This window comes from Pristis pectinata, chromosome 33 (genome assembly GCF_009764475.1).
Source record: "Pristis pectinata isolate sPriPec2 chromosome 33, sPriPec2.1.pri, whole genome shotgun sequence".
NCBI classification, from domain to species: Eukaryota; Metazoa; Chordata; class Chondrichthyes; order Rhinopristiformes; family Pristidae; genus Pristis; species Pristis pectinata.
The window spans coordinates 11,115,143-11,132,455 of record NC_067437.1 but is presented as its reverse complement, the minus strand read 5'-3'; the positions used below and the strand labels follow the sequence as shown (position 1 = coordinate 11,132,455).

At 43.9% G+C, this 17,313-nt stretch overlaps 1 protein-coding gene across 1 annotated transcript in view; it reads right to left on the bottom strand.

The window, feature by feature from the left end:
- The window catches only part of cacng2a (calcium channel, voltage-dependent, gamma subunit 2a), a 119,868-nt gene extending 114,016 nt beyond the window's left edge, over positions 1-5,852 (bottom strand). The window contains exon 1 of the mRNA XM_052043128.1: positions 4,804-5,852. Within this exon, the coding sequence (XP_051899088.1) occupies positions 4,804-5,014 (211 nt within the window). The 5' untranslated portion in view covers positions 5,015-5,852. The remainder of the gene's footprint in view (positions 1-4,803) is intronic.
- Between the last annotated feature and the right edge of the window lie 11,461 nt (positions 5,853-17,313).

The following is a 17,313-nucleotide window of genomic DNA, read 5'->3' as shown; positions in this document are numbered from 1 at the left end:
GACAGGGCTCTGATGCACAGTGCCTGCTGGTTTATATGTTACAGTGGTTGGGCAGAAACCCAAAGATACCAGAACAAGAGAAGGGAGCTTTGGGAAGAAGACGAAGGGATAGCTTCCTGACGAAACACCAATGCGGGGAAGAATCACTGTCAATGTGAGGCTCCAGCCCTTCCGTGTGGAAAATGATGGAGCCATGGACATTTCCCACAAAAGTGAGGCAGCCATGTTGATCTCTCAAAGAGATGGAAGAGCCATGTGGGGATCTTCTGTTGGGATAGGTTAGCAGTGCTAATATCCTAGAGGGATTGGGGAGCCCTGGGGGGACCTCCTTTAGGGGATGGGGGGGCAGTGAATCCCCTGTAGGGATGAGGTGGCTATGTGGACTTCTTGCAGGGATGAGTGGGACAGGGGATATCTTGTCGGGATGGGAGAGCCCTGGGAATCGCCTATTGGGATGGGAGATCCCTGAGCACCTCCTGTAGGGATGGTGGGGGGGGGGGTGAGGGTGGAGGGGATCATTGTAGGGATAAGAGAACCCTGGAATCTCCCACAGGCATGGGGAGATCTGCGGACTTCCCAATGGGAAGGAGAGCCCTGGAGATCTTCAGGATGGAGGAGACATGGAGATTGCCTGAAAGGATGGGAAGCCCTGGGGTTCTCCTGTAGGTATGAGGGAGATCACCTGCTGGGATGAGGAAACCATGGAAAGCTCCAACAGGGATAAGCGAGTGATAGTAATCTCCTGTAGGGATAAGGGAGCCATGGCAAAGTCTCAGATAGGTGAGAGTGGCTGATCAGCCAAGTCTCATTCACTTGGAAATAGCTATTCCCTTAACTTAAACAACACTTGCCAATGGTAAAGCAATTTTCCTTAATGCTGGAATTCTTAACCATTCCTAGGTTTCGTGGCTGGTTATGGGGAAAGGAGTTGGGATGAAGGCTATCTGAAGTAGAAGTGGTGTCCCAGACCTTCATCTGGGCATCTGCCATCACCTCCAGCCCTCAGCCCCCAGCGATGACATCAATGGAAATACACTTAATGGCGTCACATTAAGCAGAGGTTTCAACATAAGAGGTCAGCTCTCTGGCTGCCTGTTGCCTAGAGAGTTAAGACAGAGAGAGCTGCATTAAATGCATGGCTGCTTGACATCCCCAAGTGTACAGATATCTCCCTTGGTAACATTTAGATTAATCCGAAACAAAGAATTCTGCACATCTCCATCATAATTTTCAGCCGACTAATTTACATTCAAACACAAGCCCTGTTCCTGCAATATCATCTCTAGAAATGAATTTCTTTTTCCGCCAAATGCAGCCATCTTATTGTGATATTACAAACAGCAACAGACATCATGCACCTCACATCACAGCCATCAATAGCCAAAACATGGAAATCTAACTTATCACAACAGATCATGTCATTACTGCTTGTTTCAATGTGAAATTATTCTCTTATATTTTGCATTCATCAGTTGAGGAATGTTTGTCTTGGGAATGGTATGGATGAGACTTTGGATGGTTTGTATTTTACGGGTTAGGTACACAGTAAGGTTCTCTTTATGTTGTGGTATCAAGCACTCCTAGGGCAGCAATAGTACATGTTAAATACTGAGTAACCCCCCCCTCCTTTGTTGCCCCAACAAATATTCCCAGGACTGGCACAGCCTGGGTTAAATTTTCTCTACATTATGGTTTCAAATACTCCCATGGCAGGGGCAGCAGGGGCTGGACAAAGATTAATGCCCCCGCCATACTGTCCCACCAAACAGCCCCAGGCAGGGACAACAGGTTCTAATCATAGAGTGAAGCTCCCTCTATAGTGTTCTATCAGCCACTCCCAGGGCAGAGATGGTGTGTGTTAGACACAGGGTAAAGCACCCACCCTCTTCACAGTTCCTGCAAACACTCCCAGGGCAAGGACAACAAGGGTTAGACACAGAGCAAAGCTGCCTCTTATGCTGTTCTATCAAACACTCCCAGTACAGTGACAGCAAGGGTTAGATACAGGGTAAAGCTCCCTCTACCCTATCCTATCACATATTATCAGGGCAGAGACAGTGTGGATTTGATATAGAGTAAATCGCCTGAGACACTTTCCCATTCAATAGTGTGTTCCAACCATGGAAGCAACGGCCATTTCCCATATCTAACAGCCACACTGCAATTTCAACAAATGAAGAAATGAGTGAAATCCAGCTCTGAACAGACAGTCACTCTCTCCTTCCCACCTCTTGGTCACAGCCCATTGATAAAAGGATCAGAACATTTACCACTGTGCTATAAAAGCCTCACAGGATGCATCCTGTCACATTTGAATACATGGCAGCTTTTGATCAACAGAAGCAATCTGTAAGATGCAATTGTGGAAAGTGCACAGGAGGCATGGTAGTAAATATCGTGCACGGAACTGGTGGCGAGCAATATCTGTAACAGGAACATACAAGTCCAAAAGGCTTGAGTTCAACACCGACTGTACATCCAACACATTAAATCCCATTCATTACTTGATTCTTTTTCACTTTCACATTGAGTCTAGTGCAGAGACCAGAGTATCCCAGAAATTGATTTATATTAACCAGCCAAGCACGCAACACTTCGCAGATGCAGCTGCAGACAATGATACCCAAGAAAACAGTGTAGATTCCCAATATTAAAAGGTGACAATTATAGGACAGAAATCCACCTTTTTGACATGTGGGAAATATTTACACAAGAGCCAAATTCAAGCACAAGGTTTAAGAAGGAAAGTTGATTCCCAATACCCGCGACCGTAAAAAGTAACCGAAGAATACCTCCCTCTGAAAGAATAAGATTTCAAGCAGGGGAAAATCACATTTCATAAATCAAAGATAAAGTTAAAAGTGACATTTTTTTCGCCGTGGACTGCCTAGTCCGTTTTGAGGCAGCGAGCGGGCAATAGACTCGATTCTACAGCCCGCTGTGTCACCAATTAGCACAGAATTGTGAAAACTCCTTTCAAAAGCCTGAAGGTTTGCAAACTAATTATGCTTGGCCCTTTGATCCTAAGGCTGTAACAATACCAGAAAAAGCAGACTTCGTCAAAACACACTCGACGGCATCTGAAATCCACCTCCTCGCTTTACATCAGATTAAAAACACAAATATTACACGCGGTTCCCAGATCCACAACAACCCTGCTGAAACTTGATTCTACGTTAAAAAAAAACACAAGCACAAACACAATGCAAATTTCAAATGCAGTGGATCGCGAGTTAACACAAGACACCCCGTGGGCAATATCTATCTGAAAAAGTGTTATCGCTTAACGCACGGCTGTTGCACCCTTTGGAAGAGTCACAGATTAACAGAAGTCTGTAAAAATAATTTTTACATTTACAAAATATAAATAGGGTTAAAATAGCAACGCATCTAGACAGTGGGTAAAGTTTAACATATATTTAAATAGACTAAAATGATAGATTTTTCTTTCAAAAAGTCCTGGGTCTTTCAGTTTACGACCATGAGTCATATTTGGCTTTTTTAAATGACAGCGATGGTGACGTCATTACTGTTTTTAGCAATGTATTTTAAGGCTGATTTTTATAATTTTTTTCTTTAAAATGCTCGGGAGGAGGAGGGGGTTTATCTTTTGATTGTAAGAGGCTCCAGCCCAAGGGGGAAACGATATGAATTCACTGTTCAGCCTCCCAATTTATCCCAGTAGAAGGTAATTTTCCTTCCCCCTCCCCAAACTACTCGTTGCAGTTCGGTTCACCCCGTTCCAGAGGGAAAATTCCAACCCACCCCACCGCACCCTAACCTGCCACTGATGAAACTGTGCCACTATTAGCACTCCATCACAACTGACCGCCTTCAGCGATTAGATTAAGATACATGGGCATACTTTAAAATGTATCATGGAAACCATGTGAGACGGAGAGAGCAAAATTACATCGGGACCTTGGAAGAAAAGGGGGGTGGGGGTTCTGATTCCCTCTCCGGGACCCGGAATGCAAATCCCTTTGCAATCAGACCCTCTTTCCCAAATAGTGGACGTTTTAAGGTGCATCAAAATGTAACGTTTATTTGCAAAAATGAACCCTCAAACCCTGGGAACATTTGCTCCTTTTTCTTCATTTTCCCTTTTAATTTTTTTTTAAATCCCCAGCTTGTTCCCTCTCCTCGTGTCACACCGATCGCACAGGTTTCAAAACTCCCTTCGATCCTGACTGTTTATTTTGCCAGGAGGCATTGTTGTTTTATATTGCGGGGAGCGGGAGGCGTTTCATTTTATTTATCACACACACGAAAAAGCAGACATAACCTTAAAAATGTTCCCATTTTGTCTTTGATAAGCATTAATTCTGACACACCCAAAATGGCTGTTTCTTTTCTTAATGCAATAATATAGCTATTGAGGGAAAAATAATCAATGTCTCCCTTTTATTGAAAAAAAGAATGGAATTAATATTTCATTAACCAACAAACTGATTCTTCATTCAAAGATCCCCATGTGTGGATAATGACACGATCCTCCAACGATTCCCTTTCCGATTACCAAAATACCCCTGATTGATTCGATCTATTGATTTTTGGAGGCTGGAAGAGCATATAGTATTCAGCATGTAACCTTACTGCAGAATATGTTAACAGGAGAGTGGATGGTGGAAAGTGGAAAGATGCAGAATGCGTCAAAAAAGCACCATTGAGGGAAGTCATTTTTGCTATTCATTTCATGTCCGGCCATAGGTCTCCCATATACAATAAACATGGGGGAATGAGGGAAAGGAGCGCATGAACAGAGATGGTGGATATGAGGGAGGGGGGTGGGGGATGAAATACCTTCAAGACAGCAAGTTCTCCATAATCCAGAGTGGGTCATCACTTCCTCGTTCTTTTTGCTGGTCTCATTTTCACTGACAGACTTGCTTTTGCAAACCCCCCTAGAGTACAGCCAGTAGTCTGTTCCCACAGCAATGGTCATTAGACTGAAGGCTGCAAAAGCGCCCACAGTAGTGAGAAGCATCTGTACACCGCGATCAAACAGACCCATAATTCTTCATTATATTCGGGCACACACACAACACACTTTTTTTCCTCTCGCTCTCTTTCTCTCTCTCAGGTAGACGAGAAAATATCCCCCTTCAAAAACGAATCGGGCAGCAAAGATATCAAGAGGTGTGCAGGGAGACCACTGTCAGTTCCAATCCAATATATATGCTCTATAGATATATATATATATGAGATATATATTTATCTATATCTTAAAAAAACAAAGCAAATCCCCAAAAATAGATATGTTAATCCTTTTTTCTAAAATTCTGATCCCCAGTTTCCATAAGTGATGGCTATTTCTGAGAGATCTTCAGGAGAAAGATAAAGATGAGATGCATTATCCGTGGAGCCGCTTTTCCTCACGGTTTAGGGAGATGGAGCTCGCATCGATGCAACCGTCTTTAGGCTTTCTCTTACAGCTATTCCAAACGCCATGAATTTTTGCGGTTCTCTTGCTCTCAGAGTAGCACCCGGTTTGATGTCGTAAAGATTTTGGGTTGCTCGTGGATGTATTTTCAAAAGGAAAATGATTGAGGTTCAGACTTGAATGGAGATGTTCGCCATGCAGCTCATGGTCCGTGAAGACATAGAGTTGCTCAGCGGCTTTTTTTGGTGCTGAAATGAACAGCTCCTTATTTTTTCAGGCGTTGCTGTTCACAGATTCGCTCCGGAGACGCAGTCTTCCTCTTGTTTCTGTCCTGTTCCTCTGTCTCTTCCCCCCGCCTCCTCCTCCTTCTCCTTGTCCCCGGTCCTTCTCCCTCTCCTTCTCTTCCTCTCTCCCTCTCGGATGGTGAAAAGAACAGCTCCCAGGCTCCGGAGCACGAAGAAGGCGTAGCCAGTCCTTCCCAGCCTCTCTCGTCACTCTAACTGTACGTGCCCTCAGCTCCCAATGCAGCCCTCGCATCGCAATTAGACCGGCAAACACATACACACAAAAAGACGGGGGGGGGGGGGGGGGGGGGTGGTGGAAATCGCATGGTTCTGGGCAAAGAGGATTCAACAACATCATGTGGAAGGGTCCGTTCAAAAAAAAGTTAAAGCAGATTTTCCCTGATACAAGGACTTGTCCTGCCAATTACCCGGTTTATTCAATCCCAAACTGTAACCAGTGTTTCCCCAAGCAGAAAGGTCCATAACATGGGGAACATGGAGTCAAGGAAACTGGTAGAAGGATCAAGGTAAAAAGTAGAAAGTCAAGGAAACTGGTAGAAGTTCTTTCACCTAAAGTGTGGTGGGGCTCCGGGACACTGCCTGAAATGGCGGTGGAGGTGAAGACCCTCTCCGCATTTACTCAGCACCTGGGTGAAGACTTGAGGAGACGGGATGTTCAAGGCTGCAAACCAAGAGCTGGGAAGTTGAATGTCCAAAAAGTTCTTTTATTTTGGCCGAGGTGGGTACACTGGGCCAAAAGAACTACTTCAATTAGTTTTGTTTTGGAGTTATACGTGACTATCTAATATTTCGATCCAAACTATGAACTAGTCACTAACAACTCCAATACAAAACTCAGCCGGAACTTCTTTCCTCAAAGAGTGGTGAGCGGGAGTTGTTAATCCATTGCAAATATCTTTCAGCGCTGCATAGACCTTCCAATACCAATATTCTCCCATTCTAGAGATCTTTACAAATGAAATTAGAAGTATATAGTCACCACCAAACATTTACAAGTTGATTTTTTTCTCCTGGCTATTTATTTAATGTAGGCAGCTCGATATCAGCTCATTTGAAGGAAAACTACTTAGCACGTGGAGGAAAACGAAATAAAGGAGTCCCCTGATAGAGTGAGATGAAGAAGTGTGGTGTGGAGCATAAATGCTAACATAGAACAGATGGGCTGAATGGCCTGTTTCTGTGCTGTAATTTGTGTAATGTAATCTTCTTCAAACTATTATTTCCAACAATATAGATTTTTCCCCCTAACTCCTCTTGTTATAAATTCTGACCACACTCTAACGTGGAAATAAGACCTGACTGCTATGCATTACCCAAAGAGACTAATCATTTGAGAATTTGATTCTTCTTACAACCAATTGTGCCTGGCTGGATCACAAACCTTCCCTTAGAGAAGGAAACTTGCTTTCTTTACCCAGCTAATTGCTCATTTTAAGATCGACAGTTTTTTTAAAAAATATTGATTATTAATTTCCCTCTGAAGTTCCCCATTCCATCAAGGCAACTAGAGATGTTGACACAGAGACTGCAGATGCTGAAAATCTGGAGCAACACACAAAATGCTGGAGGAACTCAGCAGGTCGGGCAGGGCGGGAAATGGACAGTCGACATTTCACGTCCAGACCCTTCATCGGTCTTGATGTTGTCTGACCCGCTGGGTTCCTCCAGCTTTTTGCATATTGAACCAGAGATGTTGGCCTCAGTGAGTCCAAAACCCAAGAAATGCTTTTATTTTGTAACTCACTTCAATTCTAAGAATTTTTGACTCAGCCTTGGTGATTTCAGAAGGATATTTTTAAAAAAACTCCAAAAGCAGATGTGCACTTTGAACATGTTTGTCATTAACAGTGCACTGTTCATAGAAGTACAAGTACAGTCTTGTCAGTTTTCAGTTTACCTCATCATTTTTAATTTTGAGAAAGAGCTGTTCCTGACATAAAACAACGCCTTTAGTTTTGCAAGTGTAGAAGAAGATTCTAAAAAGAAAACAGAAAATGCTGGAAACACTCAGCAAGTCAGGCAGCATCAGTGGAAGACGAAAGAGTTCAGGAAAGAACTCTCGTCAGAACACACTTGGAGTATTGTGTTCAGTTCTGGTCGTGTCATTATAGGAAGGATGTGGAAGCTTCAGAGAGGGTGCAGAGGAGATTTACCAGGATGCTGCCTGGATTGGAGGGCATGTTTTATGCAAATAGGTTGAGCGAGCTAGGGCTTTTCTCTTTGGAGAGAAGGAGGATGAGAGGTGACTTGATAGAGGTGTACAAGATGATAAGAGGCATAGATTGAATCGACAGTCAGAGACTTTTTCCCAGGGCGACAACGGCTAACACAAGGGGACATAATTTTAGGGTGATTGGAGGAAGGTATAAGGGGGATGTCAGGGATAAGTTTTTTACATAGAGAGTGGTGGGTGCGCGGAATGCACTGCCTGCAGAGGTTGTGGGGGCAGATACATTAGGGACATTCAGGAGACTCTTAGATAGACACATGAATGATAGAAAAATAGGGAGCTATGTGGGCGGGAAGGGTTAGATAGATCTTAGAACAGGATAAAATGTCGGCACAACATTGTGGGCCGAAGGGCCTGTACTGTGCTGTAGTGTTCTATGTTCCATGTTCTAGGTCTGGGATGTTATAGAGGAAGATTCTGGTCTTCTGCTGCCTTCTAGTCATTCTGTAATGCATGAAATGCTACGTTGCAAACTATTGCGATTAATAGGAATCTGGGAACCTTGAAGTCCCACACCACCAGGTTCAAGAACAGCTACTTCCCTTCCACCATTCAATTCTTGAATCAACCAGCACAACCCTAATCACTACAGTTTAGCAACACTGGGACCCCTTTGCCCACTTGGCACTAAAATGGACTTTATTTTTGTTCTAATTGTGTGCTTTCTCGTAAAAATTGTTCAATTTATATTTTTCTTGTGAATGCTGCTTATATGATGCTCTGCGCCTGTGATACTGCTGCGAGTAAGTTTTTCATTGCACCTGTGCACACATGTACTTGTGCATATGACAATAAACTCGACCTTGAACTTACATTTATATAGCATTGTTTGCGTAGTAAAATGTCACAAGGATCTTTACAGGAGTGTTAACTTAAAATTTGCCAGTGAGTTATATAAAGAGATATTAGTCATCAGATCATAGAGTGGTTCAGCACAGAATCAGGCCCTTCAGCCCACTATATCCATGCCGACCATTCAGTACCAATTTATACTGTTCCCAATTAGTGCAGATAAGCAAACTCTTGGTCAAAAATGTCAACCTTAAAGGTGACCTTAAAGGAGGAGTAACATAGAAGCAAAGCAACTGACAGCATCAAAGTTTCAAATCTGACTTCAAATGGGTTTTCCCCGACTGAGATTACTTCTAATATTTTCCGATATGGCAATGTCAGACCATAATCAGGAATCAACTGCATTATTGCCAGGTCAGTGTACAGATCAGAACAACCCTTTACTTTCCTACCTTGTAATTTACAGTTGCTGCACACTGGATGATTGCTTTCTTGTCAATGGCCATACTTTGTGTCGCTTCGAAAACACAAGCTTATCGGACCAGCTTTTCAACTAGATGGTTAGGGAATGTTTTTCAGCTTTCATAACTGGCATTGGAATCCAACACTTCCAGGACAGGGACAGCATGGGTTAGATACAGAGAGGAGTTCTCTACACCGTTCCATCAGACTCTCAGAGTCGGGATGGCATGGGTCAAATACAAAGTAAAACTGCCTCTACACTGTTTCATTCAACATTAGTGATCCAGGTAGAGCACAGATTAGATACAGCAAAATACTCCCTGCACTTCCCATCAAAAACTCCCATGGCAGGGACAAGGTAGCTTGTCTATGAAGTAATACTCTTCCTACACTGTCCATCAGGCACTTCCCGGCTGGAACAGCATGGAATAGATACAGTGTGAAGTTCTCTTTACCCTTTCTTATCAAACACCACCAAGGCAGATCCAGCAAGGGTTAGGTACCGAGTAAATGACCCTCTACACTGTCCCATCAAACACTCCCAGGGCAGGTAGAGAGGAGATAAATGTCCCTTTACCCTGATTCAACCTTTAATTGAGATCTACCATTCTGCATTGTGATAGATATTCTGGTTCCACACCTTTCTCTCTCAATGATATCGCTAATTTAGACCAAACTCCATAGAGTTATGTCCTGAGAGTATACGAAACTTGTCATAAATCATTCTGTTTAAATCCAAGTGGTTTGCTTTAAAACCTCAGGGTGAGCAAAGGCTTTCAACCCATTAAGGCAAGTTTCAACCTGACACCTGATAAGAAGTGAACTTCCTCTACTTTAGCCTTAACGTCCTCAACAGGAGAGTTTAATCTTGAACTGATGCAGCCCGGTGTCTCTGGGATTAGATATCTACCTCCCCAGGGAGCCAAGTCTCACCATTAGCATTGTTCATAGCATCTATGACACATCCTGATGAAACGGGACTGCTCGGAAGGAAGCAATTAGTCCTGCAATTCAATCCAGGGGTTCATGACTTTCGCAGTTTACTTGAGTTTCACTCTCATGGCTCATGAAATCATCCTGATCAATTAAATTACAACCTTCTTACTTCCAAGAACTTACGAGGGGAAATTTATCTCTGCTTCAAGAAGACAGTGCAGGCTACTCATAAGAGGAATCCAGAAAAGGGAATGGTGCCTTGTAGCAGTGAGATGGTGGTGACAATGTTTTGTTGCGTTGCCTTTCTCAACTACATTGCTGAGAAATGGCATGGGTAGCAGGAAGGAGGAAGTCAGGGAGTCAACCCACGTCCCTCCCACACTCCCTCGCTCCTTGCCAAGCCATTCAACTGAACTAGTCTGTCATCCTCATGCATCTTCTCCTACCCCTTCAATGCTCAACATATCACAGGAAGGTGAGGTAATAGAAGTAGGAAAAGACCATTCAGTCCTTTGGGCATGTTCTGGAATTTGGTGATATAATAGCCTAAGATCCATACAGCCACTTTTTCACCATATCCCTAAGTACCTTTCGGTAACTAAAATCTCTCCGAGTCAAAATTAATGGTTTGCCCAGGCTTGACTTGAAGAAGAGCGTTCCAAACTTTTACAACCTTCTGACCTTCTAAAGCCTGGCTCTAGTTTGCTTCTATTCTTCATCCTTCTATTTCTTTGTCCCTCCTCCCAACAAATCCACCCCTGCTATTTACCTCAACCACTCTATGCGGCAGCAAGTTCCAAGTTTGCTCTGCTGTCTGGGTAAAGTGGCTTCTTCTGAATTCCAGATTACATTTACCAGTGACTACTTTTACAACCAATTTGTCAATTTTCAATAATGTCATAGCTGATCCCATGTCGTGCCCACATTCTTGTCCAGTTATTACATCCTCAGGCCATTTAGTAGTCAAAGATCTCTGGATCTCAGTCTTGAATATACTGAGCACTTACAATCCTCTTCCCAAAATTTATAATGTTCAGAGTAAGGAACTTCTCAGTCTCTGGGAGTCCCAATCAGTCTAAGGGATTCAGTCATCTCAGTCCCAGTTGGATGATTCCTTACTCTGAGCTTACATCTGCACTCTCTAGCCTCTTCATCCAGAGCGAACAGTCTCTCAGCATCCACCCTGTCAATCATTTCAGAAACGTATATGACTCAATGGGATCACATTTCATTAAAAATTCCAGACTTTATAAATTGACCTGAAATCTCTCTTCATAAGACAACTTATTCATAAGACAACATAATTGCATGCAAGACAAGTTTTTCACTGTACCCCTCAGTACACATGTCAATGGTAAACCAATTTACCAGTTTACCAACTTACTCATCCTGGGAATCTAGTCTCCATCCAGTGTAGTCTCATAGACTGAAACACAGCAATACATGAATAGCAAAAAAAAATGACTCCACTGAAGACCAATTTCAAAATAAGGGATCAGCCATTCTGGACTGAGATGAGAAGAAATTTCACCTAGAGGGTAGAGAACCTACATAAGAGGACTGTGGAAGCTCAGTCACTGAATATATTCAAGTCAGAAACTGGTAAGAGTTTTGAATATTAAGGGAATCAAGGGATATGGGGTTAGTGCAATAAAGTGGTGCTGAAGAGAAAGATCAGCTATAGTCTTATTGTAGGATGGAGCAGACACAAGGAGCCAAAGGGCTTGTCCAGCTTCTATTTCCTATGTTCTTCACCAATTAATCTAAGTAAAATACCATCCATAACCAAACAGAGAGTTGCATTAATACAGCCCCTCCTATGACTCCAGTACATACTAAACTTCCTTCTGGCTAACTTGTCAAGTGCACTCCCATCACAAAATAGGAACTGAAACAGCCAACTTGTGCACAGCAAGATCTCATTGACAACAATCTGGTCAGGACAGGGGAAGCTATTGTAGTGATGTTGACAGAGAGGTAAATATCAGCCAGAACATGTGGGAGAACTCCCCTGCACTTCTTATAACCTTTTCTATTCATCTAGGAAAGCAGATGGGCACCTGGTTTAAAAGCTCATCCACAAGACAGCACTTTCGACAGTACTGCACTTCTTCAACATTGCAGAGGAGTATGAGCCCAGACTTTTGTACTTAAGTTCCTGAAAAGGAATTTGAAACCAGACCCTCGTGATTCAGAATCCTTCCAAAGATCTAGTAGGAAGGCAAAGGGCCAAATGGCCTCTTTCTATGCTTTGTGTGATCCATCCACCCCGTTAAGTTTCTGGAGATTTATTAGAATGTAGTTTTCCCTCTGTAAGCTGAACATTCGTAAGTCATCTTCTAGTTTGACATTCTACCTCAGCATTCAATATACACAGCAAAGGGACTGAGCTGTGAAATACCCCACTGGCAATAGTTGACTTTTACAAACTAGTTCCAATTGCTTACTGCCCTTTATTCTGTTCTTCAGTCAATTTATCATCTGATTTTCCTGCATCCACCTTCATCCTAAGTGTTTGCATTTTAGTTGCTTAAAATCTCTTCATCCAATTGGTGCAGCGGGTAGAGCTGCTGCCTCACAGCTCCAGCGACCCAGGTTCAATCCTGACCTTGAGTGCTGTCCATGTGGAGTTTGCATGTTCCCCATGTGCTCTGGTTTCCTCCCGCATCCAAAAGATGTGCTGGTTGATAGGTTAATTAGCCACTGCAAATTGTCCCTGGTGTGTAGGTGAGTGGTAGAATCTGGGGTGAGTTATTGGGAATGTAGGGTGAATAAAATGGGATTCATGTAAATGGATACTTGTTGGCCAGCATGGACTCAGTGGGCCGAATGGCCTGTTTCCATGCTGTATGACTCTATGACTCAAACCGTTTTATCTAAACATTTGCGGAGCTGCCAACATTCACCAGTTATACTTTGTTAGGCATGACCTGTTTTCCAGAATCCATGTGGGGCTCTCAGTATTATTTTTATTCTTGCTAAATACTTTCTTTTCTAAACGGGCTCTGTTGCTTCTTCTACTCCAGTTGTCAGGTGAAAAGCCCAGAACATTTTGCTTTGATTGTTCTTGGGATGTGCCAGTCAGGCAGTGCCCATTCCCGGCTGCCCTTCGAGAAGGCAGTGGTGAGCCACCTCCTGCGCTGCCAGACTCTATGAGGCAAAAGTGTCACTCTATGAGACACAGAGTTGTCTCGGCAATAAAGGGGATCGGACAAAGATACTTTCAGGTCAGGGTTTTGCTTCTGACTGAGAGCTGCAGATGCTGGAAATCCGAAACAAAAACAGAAAACGCAGGAAACACTCAGCAGGTCAGGCAGCATCTGCGGAGAGAGAAGCAGAATTAATGTTTCAGTTGAAGACCCTTTTGTGATTGGGAAGAATGGTGACACTGAGATCCTTGAGTCCCTTTGTATGGATCACAAGGTTCTTGGCATAAATGGCAGAGGGGGTGGGGGTGGGTGCTACCTCTCAAACTACCCACACACCTGCCCCAGTAAGCACTTTTAGTCTCCCCATGGAAGAGTCTTCGGGTTTCACATTGGCCTTGTCAGCCACTTCAGAATGCATGGAACTCTAGTGGAAACACTTCATCTTCAATCCTGAGTGATTGCTTAAGAAGAACGGACATCATCATGTGATCATTGGATCGTGGAAACTTACTGAGGCTGCTCAGTCCTTTAGTGCTGTAAGTTCCAATGCCTGCCCTTTGATTCATCTATCTCTCTGCTTTTGTCTGTATCCCTGTGAGTTGCTCATCGTTTGGTACCTCTCCAAGCCCCTTTGAACACTATTTATGGAATCAACTGCAACCATGTTTTCAGGGTAAGAGCTTCTGACAACTATCTGAGCGAAAAATATTCTCCCCTGCAGAGTTTTTGTCCATGACTTTGAATTTTTCATTACTGGCCCTTTTGCCAGAGGGATTGGTTTTTCACAAAGCCTTTCATTATCTCCATCAGGTCCTCTTGGATTTTTTCCCTGCTCCAAGGAGAATGGTCTGAAATCTTCCAGGTTCTCCTCACATTCCCGGTAATATACTGGTGAACTTTCCCCTTAAGGTCCATGCTGATATGCGGTGGCCACACTTGTCCACAACTCTGTAACAAAACTAATGACTTACCACGTTCAAACCTGACCTCTTTATTTTATAGAACACACAACATAGAACAGTGCGGTTCAGGAACAGGCCCTTCAGCCCACAATATCCATGCTGACCATGTCAATCTAAACCAATCCCATCTGCCTGCACAAGGTCAGTATCCCCCTATTCTTTATCTGCTCATATGCCTGTCCATATGCCTCGTAAACATTACTATCGTACCTGCCTCCAGCACCTCCCTCGTCAGTGCATTCCAGGCACCCACCACTCTCCATGTAAAAGACTTGCCTCATAAATCTTCTTTGAACTTTCCCCCTCTCATCTTAATGCTATGCCCTCTAGTATTTGACATTTCCACCCTGGGAGAAAGTCTCTGTCTCTGACTTTATCTGTGGCTCTCATAATTGTATATTCTTCTGTCCGATCGCCCCTCAGCCTCTGAGGCTCCAGAGAGAACAATCCAAGTTTGTCCAACCTCTCCTTATAGCTAATACTCTCTAATCCATGCAACATCCTGGTGAACCTCTTCTGCACCCTCTCCGAAGCCTCAACATCCTTCCCGTAATGAAGCGACCAGAACTGCACACAAAACGTCGGCACAACATTGTGGGCCGAAGGGCTTGTACTGTGCTGTAGTGTTCTATGTTCTATGTAAAACTCCAAATGTGGCCTAACCAAAGTTTCATACAGCTGCAACATGACTTCCTCACACCCCTTGAAGGCATGTATGCCATATGCCGTCTTTACCAACCTATCTACGTGTTACTACTTTCAGGGAGCTATGGACTTGCACCCTCCAACACTACCCTCAGAATAACAGCCCTCCAACACTACCCTCTGTCTTCTATGGCCTATGCCTCTGCTTATGTTTTTATTGTGTTCTATTCCTCTGTTTATTAACTCAATTAATTCACATACAGTTTTTTAAAGCAGCTTATTAGCTTGCTCTGACATCTTTAATGATTTTTTAGAATAGGCATCAGAAAAATAGGGAGCTATGTGGAGGGAAGGGTTAGATAGATCTTAGAGCAGGATAAAATGTCAGCACAACATTGTGGGCCGAAGGGCCTGTACTGCGCTGTACTGTTCTATGTTCTATGTAAATTTTACAAACCAAAGCACTTTTCCTTCCCATCTTGCCACATCCAAAGTGCACCACCTCACAATTCCCCTTGTTGATTTTCTGTCGCTGGGTTTTGCAGGACCACGAGGAGAGGGTGTGGGAGTGGGACTCGTTGAACGGAGCCCACCAGGACCTGTGGGCTGAAAGGTCTCGACCTGTGCCATGACCTTTCTGAGATGCTGCCCGTTTCTCCATTTAACTCATATCCTCCTGATGCCAGCACTAGCCTTACCATTTTTGTGTTATGTGCAGCCTTTATAATGCTGCTCCCAACACCCAGGACTAGACTGTTTATAAAAATTAATAAAGGTGTATAATTCCCCCCATGCTGGTTTATAGTGTGTAATATTTACAGTGTACATATCCAGTATAGTATTAACAATGTGTAATATTTACAGTGTACGCTATTCCTGATGTGTTGAGTTTACATCTCAAGTTACTCATTGAGGTTTTCACAGCCTGACAATGTGTTACATCTGATGTGTAAAAGTTGCAGATTACCTTGGTATGCTGCCTTTCACTAGTGGTACAGGGGTGTACAGACCGACTCTGCTAAGTGGCCTCCGTACAGGTCTTCCCCTGGGGTATTGGTTCAGTCACTCCTGCTCCTGTACCTTTCCCCAATAGATCCCCGATCCCCAATGGGAATCATGAGGCATATCTTATAGCCTATATCAGGAGCAGAATTAGGCCATTCAGCCCATTGAGTCTGTTCCGCCATTCAATCATGGATGATTATTTTCCACCCCCATTCTCCCGTCTTTTCCCCGTAACCCTTAACCCCCTTACCAATCAGGAACCTATCAACCTCTGCCTTAATTTCATCCAATGACTTGGCCTCCACAGCCCTCTGTGGCAACACAGCCAGCATAATCAAAGACCCCACCCACCCGGGACATTCTCTCTTCTCTCCCCTTCCATTGGGTAGAAGATACAGGAGCCTGAAGGCACGTACCACCAGGCTTAAGGACAGCTTCTACCCCAATGTGATAAGTCTCATCCCTTATACAATGAGATGGACTCTGACCTCACGATCTACCTTGTTGTGACCTTGCACCTCATTGCACTGCACTTTCTCTGTAGCTGTGACACTTTACTCTGTACTATTACTGTTTTTACCTGTACTACCTCAATGCACTCTGTACGAACCCAATGTAACTGCACTATGTAATGAATTCTGTACCTCAGTACAAGTGACAATAATAAACCAATACCAATACCAATACCCTCTGGTTGAAGAAATTCCTCCTCGGCTCAGTTCTAAAGGGACGTCCCTTTATTCAGAGGCTGTGCCCTCGGATCCTAGACTCTCCTACTGATGGTTGAATTAATGTATCTGTTGGGATGTGGGAGGAAACCAGAGCACCCAGGGGAAACCCATGTGGTAAAGGGAGAGCATGCAAACTCCACACAGACAGTGCCGGAAGTCAGGATCGAACCTGGGTCACGGGAACTGTGAGGTTCTGCCTGCTGTGCCACTGTGCTGCCCTGGGCAGGGACTGAGTTTGCGATCGGCTGAGAAGGTTGAAGGTTGTCTGAAGGAAACCTTGAAATGATAAACGAGCTGGAATAGGAGAGACAGAATGTCATGCGACAGAACGTAATGAGTGCCAGGCTGTTCAGAAATGAAGCACTTGACGCTCAAAGATGGGATGGAACTCTGGAACTACCTTCTGCCAACATCTGGGAATTAGTTGAAGCTTCCTGGATTGAGGTTGATAGAGACTTCTTGGCAGAGGGGATCGAAGGGAGGAGGACAGAGCAGATGATCCAAATCAGTCCTGATGTAATTGAAAGTCTCGAGCAGCTGAAGGACACCTCCTGATCCCAATGCCTGTCACACACATTGTGGGGGTAGTGAGGATCATTGGTCACTGTGGGTCTGAACCCCTATCAGAGCAGAAGGGGCAGATAGTGAAAGGTGAGAGGGCGATGCAAATGTGTTGCTCACCTGCAGCCTTACAGATCACAGCTGTTGGAAAT